We start from the raw sequence: 13,259 nt of genomic DNA on the forward strand, positions 1-13,259 counted from the left end.
TAGATTAAATGCGTCAGAAACGTCAACCAAACTAGTTTTAACAATAGTCGATCACCTGACAAAAGATTAATCGTTAGTTAACAGCCGATCATGAGTGTTTTGAGTCTACGAAAGGTCGATTAACCAGTTTCGCTTGTCAAACGGCGGTAAAAATGGACTGTTACCTAATCTGCGACTATCCGTCGATTAACGAGCTGTTAAGAGTTTTTTTAGTTTTTTAATTACTGTAATTAACAAATACCGGGAAAAAATTGTCAAATAACACATATATAAATGATATAAATCATATTATTCAATAAAAATAAGATTTTTTTATGGAAGAAATAATTTAAAATATTTATTTAACTTGCAGAACATGGATATCTCGGACATTTTTTATATTTTATTATATAATTTATATTTTTTTTCTTTTAAAAATGTAAGATAACAAGGATGCTAGACTCATAGAGCTATTTTTTGAGAGGCCAGAGCTCTAAAAAGCAGAACATAATGATTATAGCGATGTAAATAAGAGGGAAAACGTGTGAGAAATTTAGCAGCTAACTTTGAAGACAATAAAACAGCCGGTAAATAAATTAAAAATAAATATAAAAAGTAAATATATAGACCAAAAATGAAAATACGATTATAAAATATTATAGATCATAAATAAACTGTTTTATATCTCCAACTCCCGTCACATAACCTAGCCTCATTTTTAAAATGCTCTCGTTCAATTCTTGCTCCAAACAAAAGTGACAGTACGTAAGAGAGAATGCACCTTTAGAATCTAAAGATACAAGTTTGGATTTAGAGGTTAATATAATTGAAATTTTGAAGGATAACAGCCAATTGTGACAGTATCGCTACCAAATCGTATGTCAGATCATCGATTACATGATCTATGATCATGCAATTTTACAATAATTGGCGTTTGAGAAACCCATCACAGGTTAACAGTTGATCAAATCTGACAGCCGATTAGATGATCGGAGATTTGAATAACGTTTCGGAAACCGGCTGTAAGTCTATCACATTATTAAATCGAGATAAGAGCTAGCCAGAGTAGATTTGTTAAAAAATAGTCAGAAAATAGAGCAATGTAATGAAAATTCATGCAGTGTAATCTGTATACAATAAGGAAGTCACAGACTTCTATCAGAAAAAGAACATAAACAATTATGTCAATGCCAAAACTCTCTTGTTTTTTTGTTTTTATTATTTGAAGTATTTATAAAGCTATGCCATTTCTAATTCTAATAATCCTGACTCTTCTTCTTCTTCTATTCGTGGTGCTGTCTGCTTTAGTCCAGGCCTCGTCCAGGCTCCGTTCCATACAAAAGTATTGGCCATACATAACAATGCAGAAAACGACATATGTACATATAACGCTGATATTAATGCTACTGTTTTGTTTTTCATTTTGATAAAGTTTTGTCGGGCTACATCTATTCTCTCTCCTACTTCTTCTTCTTCTTTTTGTATAGACATGACTCTGTCTGCTTTTTCAATGTGCCTCTAGTAAGTTGTCGTTCCATCGTTTCCGTGGTCTTCCCACTGATCCTCTTCCTACCGGGGAACCATCTCCCGCTGTCCTTACTACTCTATTTCTTGTCATTCGGCTTACGTGGTCATTACATTCTATTCTTCTGTTTATTACCCAATTATTAATGTTGTCCACCTTAAATCTCCGTCGTATATCTGCACTTCTAGCTCTATCCCATAGAGTTTACCATCGATTTTTCGAAGGGTTTTCATCTCCGCTATTTCGAGCAATTTTTTTGTCCTCTTTGTGTCGGGTCGTGTTTCTGAAGCTTATGTCATTATTGGCCTGATGACTGTTTTGTAAATTCTGCCTTTCAGTTCTTTTCCGATATGTTTATTTCTCCATATTGTGTCATTCCACTTCTGTTTCGAGCCTTCCGTAGCTAGATAGTGCGATGCCTAGATACTTACTCCCTCACTTGTTCTATTTCCTGACCCTCTAGCTCCAATTTACATCTTATTGGATTTGCTGTTATGACCATGCATTTTGTCTTTTTTGGTTAAATTTTCTGTAGGCTATGTTAAATTGGTGCAGCATACGTTATACGTTGTAAATCATCTTCACTTTGAGAGATTAGTATTGCATCGTCTGCATAGCTGATGATTTTAAGTTGTTTTTCTCCCATTTGGTATCCTTTTTTAGTTCTTACTTTTTTTTATTATTTCATCCATGATCAGGTTGAACAATAAAGGACTCAAGGAATCCCCTTGTCTTATTCCATTGCCGGCTCTAATTAGTTCAGTCAGTTAGTCGGGTCAGTTAGTTCATCTTTTACTTTTACTTTTATTGTGTTGTTCTGGTAGATATTTTCGATCGTTTTAATTATTCCTAGAGGTACCTCTCTTGAGTATAACAACGTCCATTAATTTGACCCTGTCAAATGCTTTCTTAAGGTCGACGAAACATAATTATGCCGGTTTGTTGTATTCTAACGATTTCTCTTGAACTTGCCTCATTATAAATATAGCGTCAGTGCATGATCTGCCCGACCTAAAACCTTGCTGTTCTTCTGCCAATGTTATAACTTCATTCAATTTGTTTGTTGTTAATTTTAATGTTGTGTTTAATAAGTTAATTCCTCTGTAATTCCTCCTACTTCTTGTTTATAATCAAGCTGATTGTTGAACCGGCAGCCAAGATATATATTGGTTTATATATTCAAGTTGTTGGTGGTTCACATATTGGAAGAGGTAAATTTTTGTTCTTTGATATTTTCATAACTTTGGTTTTCGCAGTATTGATCTTCATCCCAATTTTTTCACAACTCTAAGTGACCCTATTTAACAGTATCTGGAGACTATGGTCCAAATCAGTCAGTAGAACAGTGTCATCTGCATAGCGGATGTTATTTACTCTTTGTCCGTTTATCATGACACCTTCTGAAGAGGGCGATAAAGCGTTCGCAAATATTACTTCCGAGTAGAAGTCAATAATATCGGTCACAGCACACGACCCTGTCTGACACCTCTTTGTATTTCCTTTGACTTTAATGTGCTACCACTGTTCTTTGCGATTGTTGTCTCATTCCAAAAAAAAGCTTCTATAATTTGAGAATCTCTTTTGTCGACTCCGATGTCGTTCAATAATTCTTTCAAGATACTGGGCTGCACCCGGTAAAACGCCTTTTCAAAATCTATAAAACAGTTACATTTTTGGACATCTATAAAACAGTTACCTTTTTGGACATCTACTTCATCTGTGTTTCCTTGCATGCCCTCTTTTATTAAGCATTGAAGAGCGTTATATTTGCAACTTTATTACAACCAAATGAGAAACCTAAATAAGTTACCATAATGCCAGATGACTTATGGGATAGTATCTTACAGTTGGTATTGCTGATACAAAAACAAAGGAGATGTTCAACAACGTACAAACCAAAGAGTTATAAAACTACTAAACTATTTGGAAAGGAACAATAATAATTATTGATAGACAAATACATGCAGAAATATACATTTAAGTAGTTAGTAGCTTCAAGTGCTACTAAATGAGTGTATTTAGGATGGAAACAAAGATGTAGGATAGTGGGATTGAATTTGCAGACAACCAGGTAGTTTATCTCATAATATATCAAATTATTAAATGAAGTTAACTTACCTCTAGCTGATAATTTTTTTGTATTTATAATTTTTGCTGCGAACTCCGAACCTGTAGATTTCTGAACACATCGTCTCACTACTGAAAATGCACCTCTGAAACAATAAAAAAAAATTAATAATCGACATTCAAAAAATATACGCTATACATATAACTAAAGAAAAACACTTAAAGATTGTTTGAAAGCTATATTTATCTATCTATAGTCCTATGTAAATACGAATTTTTTTTCAATAATGTTACAACTTTTAAAGCGAAGGTTGTTGTCAAAATTTAATAAACTGGAGTGTTTTTCTTCCAATAAAGTTTGAAAGTTTGTTTGTTTCAGAAGAAATATAGAAAAACTAGTTTAAGAAAAACCAACTAAAGGATTCAAACCTATCATCTAAAAAGTCAATATATTTATATCAGCGGCAAATACGATATACAGGGTGAGTCACCACTAACGGGACGAAAGATTACAGCGAAATGATAAAAGATTTGAATTTTTTTTTTAAATTAGTAGTTTGTAAGTTGATAAAATCTACATTTTAAAATTATTTTGAAATATACAGGGTGTCCCAATAAATGGCGGCGTATCAAAGTTATATTTTTTCTTATGGAACATCCTATATTTTATTGAATTTTTTAATTGTACGCAAAAAATAAGGTATAGTTTCATAAGGCTTCCCTATACCTATGTACAGAGTGTACTGAATTATGTTGACTATTAATAAAATGTAAAGTTTTAAAAGAAGGCTTATTCTCAAGTTATTTAAGAAATTATAAAAAAATTACTTTTACATTTTAATATTTGGATATCGGTTGAATGTATTTCATGATTAATTATTGCACATTTATTTACAGGGTGTTCAAAATTTACAGTTTCATTATTGGATTATTTAATGTGTCATATGATTCTTATTTTAAATGGAACACCATGTATATTAATAAATAGTTATACTAAACAATTTTACCTATTTCGAATGGTATATGGATGTCCTATACCTAGGTCTCATAGTTTTTGCGTAATTTAGAATTATTTAAATTCTTAATCTGTAAATCGACTTTAAAACAAAAGATGTAGTTAATTAATGGCATTGTATGACATTGTCACCTTATGACAGTACGGTCTGGTAATTATTTTATAATTAATGTATTCCATGATTGATTATTACACATTTATTTAAAGGGTGTTCAAAATTTACAGTTTCATTATTGGATTATGTAATGTGTCATATGATGCTTATTTTAGATAAAACACCATGTATGTTAATAAATTATTATACTAAACACAGGTTCCTCTTTCGAATGGTATAGGGATGTTCCATAACTAGGAGTCATACTTTTGCGTAATTTACAATTTTCTTAAACGATCAATTGATTTTAAAAATAATATTTATGCACTCTCGACTTTTAAACTGTACGAAATAAATGTTTCTTTACTGTATCATAATGAAATGAAAATTATGTCTATTTACTACACTAGACCATTATTATGAAAAGTAGGTAGATGGTCTGTATACAATACATTTAAAAAAAATCAGAATCTGCTCCAAAGTCTAAAGTCCATAAACGATAAGTTAAATACCGGGTGTCCACTTATATTTTCCCCCATTTTAACTGCCTATAACTTCTAAACGGTTTAAGATAGAAATATGCGGTTTTCGCTAAAATGTTTTATTTTAGTAAAAGTTTTGTCTGAATGGATTGAATTTTTTATATCGCTTTCAAATACGAAATAAAAATGGCGGATTTTTGAAAAAAACTTTGTTGACTTTTTTTAATGGAACACCCAGTATATTTTTTTGTAAATTGAAAGAAAGGTCATCAAAGGTTTTGTCAAATCACTGAGTAATTAATTTTTAAAATGAGGGGTGCAACGTGGATATCACATACCTAAATAACATAACTGAGCAAAATGATTTTATGTTATGTGACTTCCACATTGCATCTCTCATTTCAAAAATTAATTGCTCAGTCATTTGGCAACCGATTTTAAAAAGTTTTATATCGCTGGATAGGCAAAAGACCGTTTTTCAAGACACGAAAAAATATACTGGGTGTTTTAATAAAAAAAGTCAACGACGTTTTTATTTTCAAAAATCCGCCATTTTTTATTTAAAAGCGATATAAAAAATGGTCATTTACCTAAAACTTGAAAAAACGGTCATTTATCTATCCAGCGATATAAAATTTTTTAAAATCGGTTGTCAAATGATTGAGCAATTAATTTTTAAAATGAGAGATGCAATGTGGAAATCGCAAACTTGCTTAGTTGTGTTATTTAGGTATGTGATATCCACGTTGCACCTCTCATTTTAAAAATTAATTACTCAGTGATTTGACAACCGATTTTGAAAAACTTTATATCGCTAGATAGGTGAATGACCTTTCTTTCAATTTACAAAAGAATATACTGGGTGTTCCATTAAAAAAAGTAAACAAAGTTCTTTTCAAAAATCCGCCATTTTTTATTTCGTATTTGAAAGCGATATAAAAAATTCCATCCATTCAAACAAAACCTTTACTAAAATAAAACATTTCAGTGAAAACCGCATATTTCTATCTTGAACCGTTTAGAAGTTATAGGCAGTTAAAATGGGGGAAAATATAAGTGGACACCCGGTATTTATCGTAGTCCTGTTCGGTCTAATATTGGTGTAGTTGAGTTTTATACGGATAATAGTGGTTTCTCTTAAGTATTACAACAGTCGTTTGACTGATTTACCCGAAATTTTTTCTTTACTATTATTTGGGTTTTTCGTAACAGAAAGCAGGACATCAAGTTCCTTGACGTGATCACAAATAACTGGTTTATTTTTATTTAACTTTCCGAAATTTCTCAAAAACGTCCTTTTTTGGGTGTCTTCTATCAGGATACCTACTTTTGGGCGTAAACTTTAGAAAGTAAGATACAATTTTGCAAACACTCCCCAATGCAAAGTACCATATCTACTCTTTCGTAGATAACGTGGTTATTCATTTTTAGGAACAATTAAATTTGAATCATGGATGTTTATATTTTTGATAATTACCAGACCGTACTGTCATAAAATGAAGATGTCATACAATGAGATACATATTTTGTTTTAAAATCGATTTACAGATTAAGAATTTAAATAATTGTAAAGTACGCAAAAACTATTAGACCTAGCTATAGGACATCCATATACCATTCGAAAGAGGTAACTTCGTTTAATATAATTAATAATTAATATACATGGTGTTCCATTTAAAATAAACATCATATGACACATTGAATAATCCAATAATGAAATTGTAAATGTTGAACACCCTGTAAATAAATGTGTAATAATCAATCATGGAATACATTCAACCAATATCCAACTATTTAGATGTAAAAGTATTTTTTTATAATTTCTTAAATAACTTGAGAATAAGCTTTCTTTTAAAACTTTACATTTTAAGAGAAGTCAACATAACTCAGAACACTCTGTACATAGGTATAGGCCTTATAAAACTATACCTTATTTTTTGCGGACAATTAAAAAATTCAATAAAATACAGGGTGTTCCATAAGAAAAAATATAACTTTAATACGCCGCCATTTATTGGGACACCCTGTATATTTCAAAATAATTTTAAAATGTAGATTTTATCAACTTACAAACCACTACTTAAAAAATTTTTTCAAATCTTTTACCATTTCGCTGTAACCTTCCGTCGCGTTAGTGGTGACTCACCCTGTATATAGGGTGCGGTAAAAGAAGCGGGACAGCTGAATATTTCGCGAAATTGATATTGAATCGAAAACACGAAACACAATCGAAACACGTATTAAACATTTTTCAAAAATCTATCGAATGACACCGACATGAACATAACCCCTCCAAGACATCCTAGGGTGGGGCTGGGGGCAACTTTTAAATCTTAAACGGGATCCCCGTTTCTTTATTGCAGATTTTGATTCCTCATAAAAAAATAAGTAACTTTTATTCGAAACAGTTTTGTTGAATTGTTGTTATATATTGCTATAATCGAAAAAAAAAACGGTTTCCTGATAACCTAAGACAATTATGGAAACGGTCTAATATCTCGAGAAATACACTGTTAAAAAAACCAAAAAATACTATCTTATTTTGTTTCTATCATGTGCGAAGGTTTCTTTGGAACAACACACAACCCAACTTATATGGAATCACCATGTATTTTGAAACAATATTTATTTCTTTTGAAAAAAATTGTTATTGTTGCAAAGGATAAAGGTTTTTATTGAAAATAAACAAATCGATAAGACAATCAGATAGTACAGCTCGGTACGGTATAGGTTATTTGTTTCAGTTGCAAATTGAACGAAAATAAATAAACTAACTTTTGCGCCCAAAAACGAAAATATGCCTCATGTGGGGTTATAGAACTTACAACGGGAAAAGATTATTAGTCTTGTGGAGCAAGTAATGTTCTCAGAGGGACATAGCTGTAGAGCTAGGCGTAACATAGGCAGTTCTGTCCAAAACCTATGCTAGGTAACAGGAACTAAGAAAGCTCAAAAATAAAGTAAGGGAAAGTCGCCAAAAAGTAGTAAAGGCTCACCATGATCGTTTAATTGTCCAATCAGCTGGAAGACACCCAACCATTTCTCAACTGCAGCTCCAAAGGCAGCTTTTGGAAGCTACAGGTGTAACTGTTTCAGTTGAAGCGATAAGAAGAAGAGTTCGTGCCAAGAAGTATAGAGCAGGAGACAGTTACGGGTTCCCGAGTTATCCAGGTAGCACAAGATTGATCGCCTAAATTGGTGTCTTCACCACCAAAACTGGAACATTGGGAATTAACAAAATTTGCTATTTTCAGAAAAAGTCAGGTTTTGTGTAAAATCAGATGACCCACGAAATCGTGTACTTAGATGTCGAGGAAGACAAGCAAGAACGACAACTGTCAGATCTGTTCACAAATATACAAGGGAAAGTGTAATGTTCTGGAGAGGAATTGTGATCCGCAAAAAAACTCCTGTAATTTTCATCCAATCAACTTTAACTGCTCACAGGTAAGTTGATAACCTGTATTTAGACTCTGGAGAGGTGCAACAGGAGAAAATTTAATTTTCATGTATGATAATGGACCTCCACATACCATTAGAGTGACTAGAGACATCATTGAAGCAGAAGGTATCCCTTGTTTGGAGTAGACTGCTTGCTCACCCGAGCTTAACCCTATAGAGTATTTGTGGGATATACTTAAAAGAAAAATTAGAGCCCGCCGGGATAATCCACCGCACGGCTAGTACAAGCTGCTCTTGAAGAATGGAGCAACCTACCACATCAAAATGTTAATAATTTGATTAGGAGCATGCCCACGCAAACTGAAGCTTGCATAAGGACTAGAGGTGATAACACTGACTACTAAAAAAACAAAAAAAAAATAAATTAAAACAATTTAATCAGTATTCGTTTTAGATTGAAATTTTTTAGGCTATTGAGTTTAAAACAACTAGTTTCAATTTGTTTGTTAAATACTTTATTGATTTATTTAATTGTTATGTATGTTTCTTTGGCCATCGTTGGTCATCCATTCGAAGTAAGTGACCGAACCATTTTAGACTTCTTCTCTCGAGCCTGTCTACCGCTGTATCGTGTGCCTGCATCCTTCTTCTTATTTCTTCATTACGCACTCTGTCTAATCGGGAGATTCCAGCACTTCTACGTATGTAGTCCATTTCCACAGCATTGATCCTTCTTCTGGACTCTGCTGTTAATGTCCAGACTTAGCTTCCATACATTAGCACCGATTCCACAACTGATCTACATAGGCTATTAAAATTATTATTACCAAGAAGATAACTGAAATCCCTAGGAGTATTATCATTCTGAAATTTTCTGTTTTATATACATAATTTTACTAATTGGTCGATTTGTTTGATACATCTTATAGTCCAGGGTAATAAGGTTTTTTCCATGACACTTCAACAGCCAGCGTACTGAAGCGTTTTTTCGACAGGTAATACCTATAAGAACAAATTGTAACTATTTCTTGCGTAGGGTCGGGCGGCCAATTTTATTTATAAACAATTTAGTGTAAAAAAACTGCCTTGTTTCCTTTTTTTTTTTTTCAAATAAATGGAAAACAATTACACTTATTGTTTGTTTAGTACACCCATCTTCGAGAGCATGGAGAAAGCTTTAAAATGGCGTATTACAAAGTTTGATATATTCATTTATTGTTAATATAATTGGGAAAAAATGTTGAAATTGCAAAAAAAAAAATAATTTCACAATAACTATTGTAAAAAGTAATGTACAGCTTTTAAATTTTTGTCAAATGAGGGTTATTTGGTGTTTAATATGTGACAAAAATTTCAAAGCGATTCATTCAATTGTTTAAATTTTATTCAAATTGTTTATCCCAGATAGCTTTTTTGCAATAAAGAGCATGAGCTAAAAGTTCAAACTTAAAAAAATGAATAAAAAATGCATTTATAAGTAATAAATAATTATGCAAAAGTATCGTCAATTTTTCCTTATAAACTGTTTAATTTTTTTATATAAATTATTTTTATTAACATTTTTTATCAATAATTATATACATAACACTACTTAGTAGTTGTGCACCTAAAACACGATAAAAAAGTAGATTTTTTGAAAAAAAAATATTTAAAATGTTTATAAGGAAAAATTGACGATACTTTTGCATAATTATTTATTACTAATAAATGCATTTTTTATTCACTTTTTTTAAACCAATTTGAAAATTTAGAAAAAGAGCTCTCTGGGATAAACACTTTGAATACAATTTTTCATATTAAGCACCAAAGAACCCTCATCTGACAAAAATTTCAAAGCTGTGTACTAATTTTTACAATAGTTATTGCGAAATTAATTTTTTTGAAATTTCGAGCTTTTTTCGCAATTATATTACCAATAAATAAGTATATCAAACTTTGTAATATGCCATTTTATGCTTTTTCCATGCTCTCGAAGATGTGTGTACTAAAAAAACCATAAGTTTCACTGTTTTCCATTTATTTGAAAAAAAAAAGGAAAAAGGCCGTTTTGACACTAAATTGTTTATAAATAAAAATGGTCGCCAGATCCTACGCAGGAAATAGTTACAATTTGTTCTTATAGGTATTACCTGTCGAAAAAACGCTTCAGTACCTTGGCTGTTGAAGTGTCACGAACAGGTTATATTTTTGCCTATTATTACCCTGGTCTATTATGCCAGAATTGCTCTTCTAGATGTGTCTAGATATTTCTATAGTATTTACACCCATCAAACATGTTTTTACAAATTTCCTATTTTTAAACATTGTCTAATAATATATTTCATAAAAACATTTCAAAAATAATACTGTCACAAGTTGGACCGGACAAGATGTCCGGTTCCCATAAATACGTTCACAGGTATTTTATAAAACTGATTAAGTAAAAGTGTTTGTGTAAACTGGAAAAGCTCGATAAGAACGTACACAAACACTTGTAATGTCTTGAAAGTGATTCCGAAAATATTAGACACCGATATTTATAGAAGTCATGTTTGAAATAGCATAGACTATTTCTACAGAAATGCGACCCGAAGTCTATTTTTAGCTCACTCACCCAATTATTTGTTACATCTCTCGAGTATCGTGAATAATGATAATGCTATTACACGATTGCTGATTTATTGTATTTCAAACGTGTGTTTTCGTTAACTGTGTTGATTTGTTGTTTTTTTTAAAGCAGAACAAGATTAACAACATAACTGTACAAGGACAAGGCGACTGTTTTGGATTGATGTTCTCGTTGATGCGGTTGATGTATTAAACAACAATTGGTCTTAATCTATTTACAATCAAGTAAAAATTGAAACAAAATAAATTCAGGGCCGTAACTATCACTGGGGCAACCGGGGCAGTGCCCCGGGGCCCCACGGAGGCCTCATTTTGGTTGGCCGTGCATATATTTTAACGAGGAAAATAAAAATATGTAATTTAAAAGCCGATGTCAACGAAATATTTTCAAATGACACAATTTTAAAAAGACAGCAACATAAAGTCTTAATTTTTCACTGGGGAAATTAGTCTTTTTGACTAAAATGCAATTGAAATAGAACAGGGGCCCTGAGACCTGAGCTAAGCTGGGACCCCCGAGAAGGGGACCTTAACATAAACATTTCAATTATTATTTAGGAAATTAGTTATTTCGGCGTAACAAAACCTCAAATGCCATTGGAAGAGGGGACCCGCGCTAAGCTGGGGCCCACGAGACCTTTCGTACAGATATAAATTGTTGCTGAGGAAATTAGATATTTTGTCGAAATAAAAATTAAAATGCAACCGGAACAGGGGCCCAGGTCCCAGCCCAGCTACTTTGTCTTAACCAATTTTCCCAGACCACATCTTGGTATGTCAAAGGAACCACATGGTACCACATTTTGAAAAGAACGGTAAGGGTAAGATAGAATGAGCACATTAGGATCAATCCCACCACTACACTGACCAGCTTCACTGACTGTGTTTGGCTCACATTGCAGTTGCTTAAGGCACCTTAAGGTGCATTTACGTTTGCTTGGTAGTTCGCTTGGTTATTCGTTCGCTACAAAGTAAGACCATTTAGATTGTAGCGTACGAACGCATTCGTTGATTATCCGTCCACAATGTCATATACAGATGAAGATGTATTCATTAGCGCTGCTAATTTTATAATTAATGCAAGACATGCTGAAAAAAAAAAGAAAAGAGTGTGGTGTTCACACAGGAGGGAAAATGCGTTTTCTAGGGGTTAAATATCAAACATTTTTCCGGACCCCCTTGCGCTGGGGGTAGGAGGCCCCCAGATTACGTTTGCCCCGGGGCCCCCAACATCGTAGTTACGGCCCTGAATAAATTGGTAAAGGCGCTTACTCATGAGTCAAGTTTAGTTGACCAATTTTAGTTGATTAACACAGGTTGAAAACATCTTGAATTATTTATTGTTCACATATATTTCAATTAAATTTGAATCAACGTGTCAATAAAAAATGGCGCCTAACCTCGTTGTGCGCGAACGTATACAAATTTTAGCAGTTTCTTTTTTAAAAAACTGAAAAGGATTGTTAAGAATATGAAAAAGTCCTAAGAAACTTTGATTTTGGGTGAGACAGTGGATTCTAAGAAAAAATAGAGTGGTAACATCAAAAACATTGCTTAAGGATCTAGCGTTAGAGGATTATATGAGACAGAAGATTATAGAAACCATTTAAGCATGTCCGAAGAAACATCCAACCAGCTGCTGTCAAAAGTGGAGGATATCAGACTCGCCAACTGCTTGAAAATTTCAAGATCTTGTCTTGATCTTGTCTTGATTTCAAGACAAGATCAAGACAAGAAGTAATTTAAGATTTCAAGACAAGACAAGAAATTTTATGTCAATACCAAGATTTCTTGTAAAGAAAACAAGAAATCTTGAAATATCTTGATTACCTAATAATAAAAACTAGATTTTATTTTAAATAACAAATTTAGCCCGTTTTTAAATCGGAATTGATAAGCCATGAATTAAGGAAGATGAGATAACACTTCTTATGGAGTCAACGCCTAGCTGATTTCTTGGCTTTGTTATTGTTAAAGTTTCTCTTGAAAATAGCCTTTCAGCAGGTACAGATGTTGCTAGCTTTCCGAGAAAATCCTTGGCCATTTTCGATAATGACGGGTAGATATTTTCGTGTCTTCTCCACCAAT

At 32.5% G+C, this 13,259-nt stretch overlaps 1 protein-coding gene across 4 annotated transcripts in view; it reads right to left on the bottom strand.

Moving 5' to 3' along the window:
* LOC114344042 (calcium/calmodulin-dependent protein kinase type II alpha chain) overlaps nucleotides 1–13,259 on the bottom strand; it is a 712,828-nt gene that overhangs the window by 483,687 nt on the left and 215,882 nt on the right. For all 4 annotated transcript variants that reach the window (XM_050655404.1, XM_050655405.1, XM_050655403.1 and 1 more), the window contains exon 2: nucleotides 3,623–3,717. In XM_050655404.1, coding sequence (XP_050511361.1) covers nucleotides 3,623–3,717 — 95 coding nt within the window. The remainder of the gene's footprint in view (nucleotides 1–3,622; nucleotides 3,718–13,259) is intronic.

This window comes from Diabrotica virgifera, chromosome 7 (assembly GCF_917563875.1).
Source record: "Diabrotica virgifera virgifera chromosome 7, PGI_DIABVI_V3a".
Classification (NCBI taxonomy): domain Eukaryota; kingdom Metazoa; phylum Arthropoda; class Insecta; order Coleoptera; family Chrysomelidae; genus Diabrotica; species Diabrotica virgifera.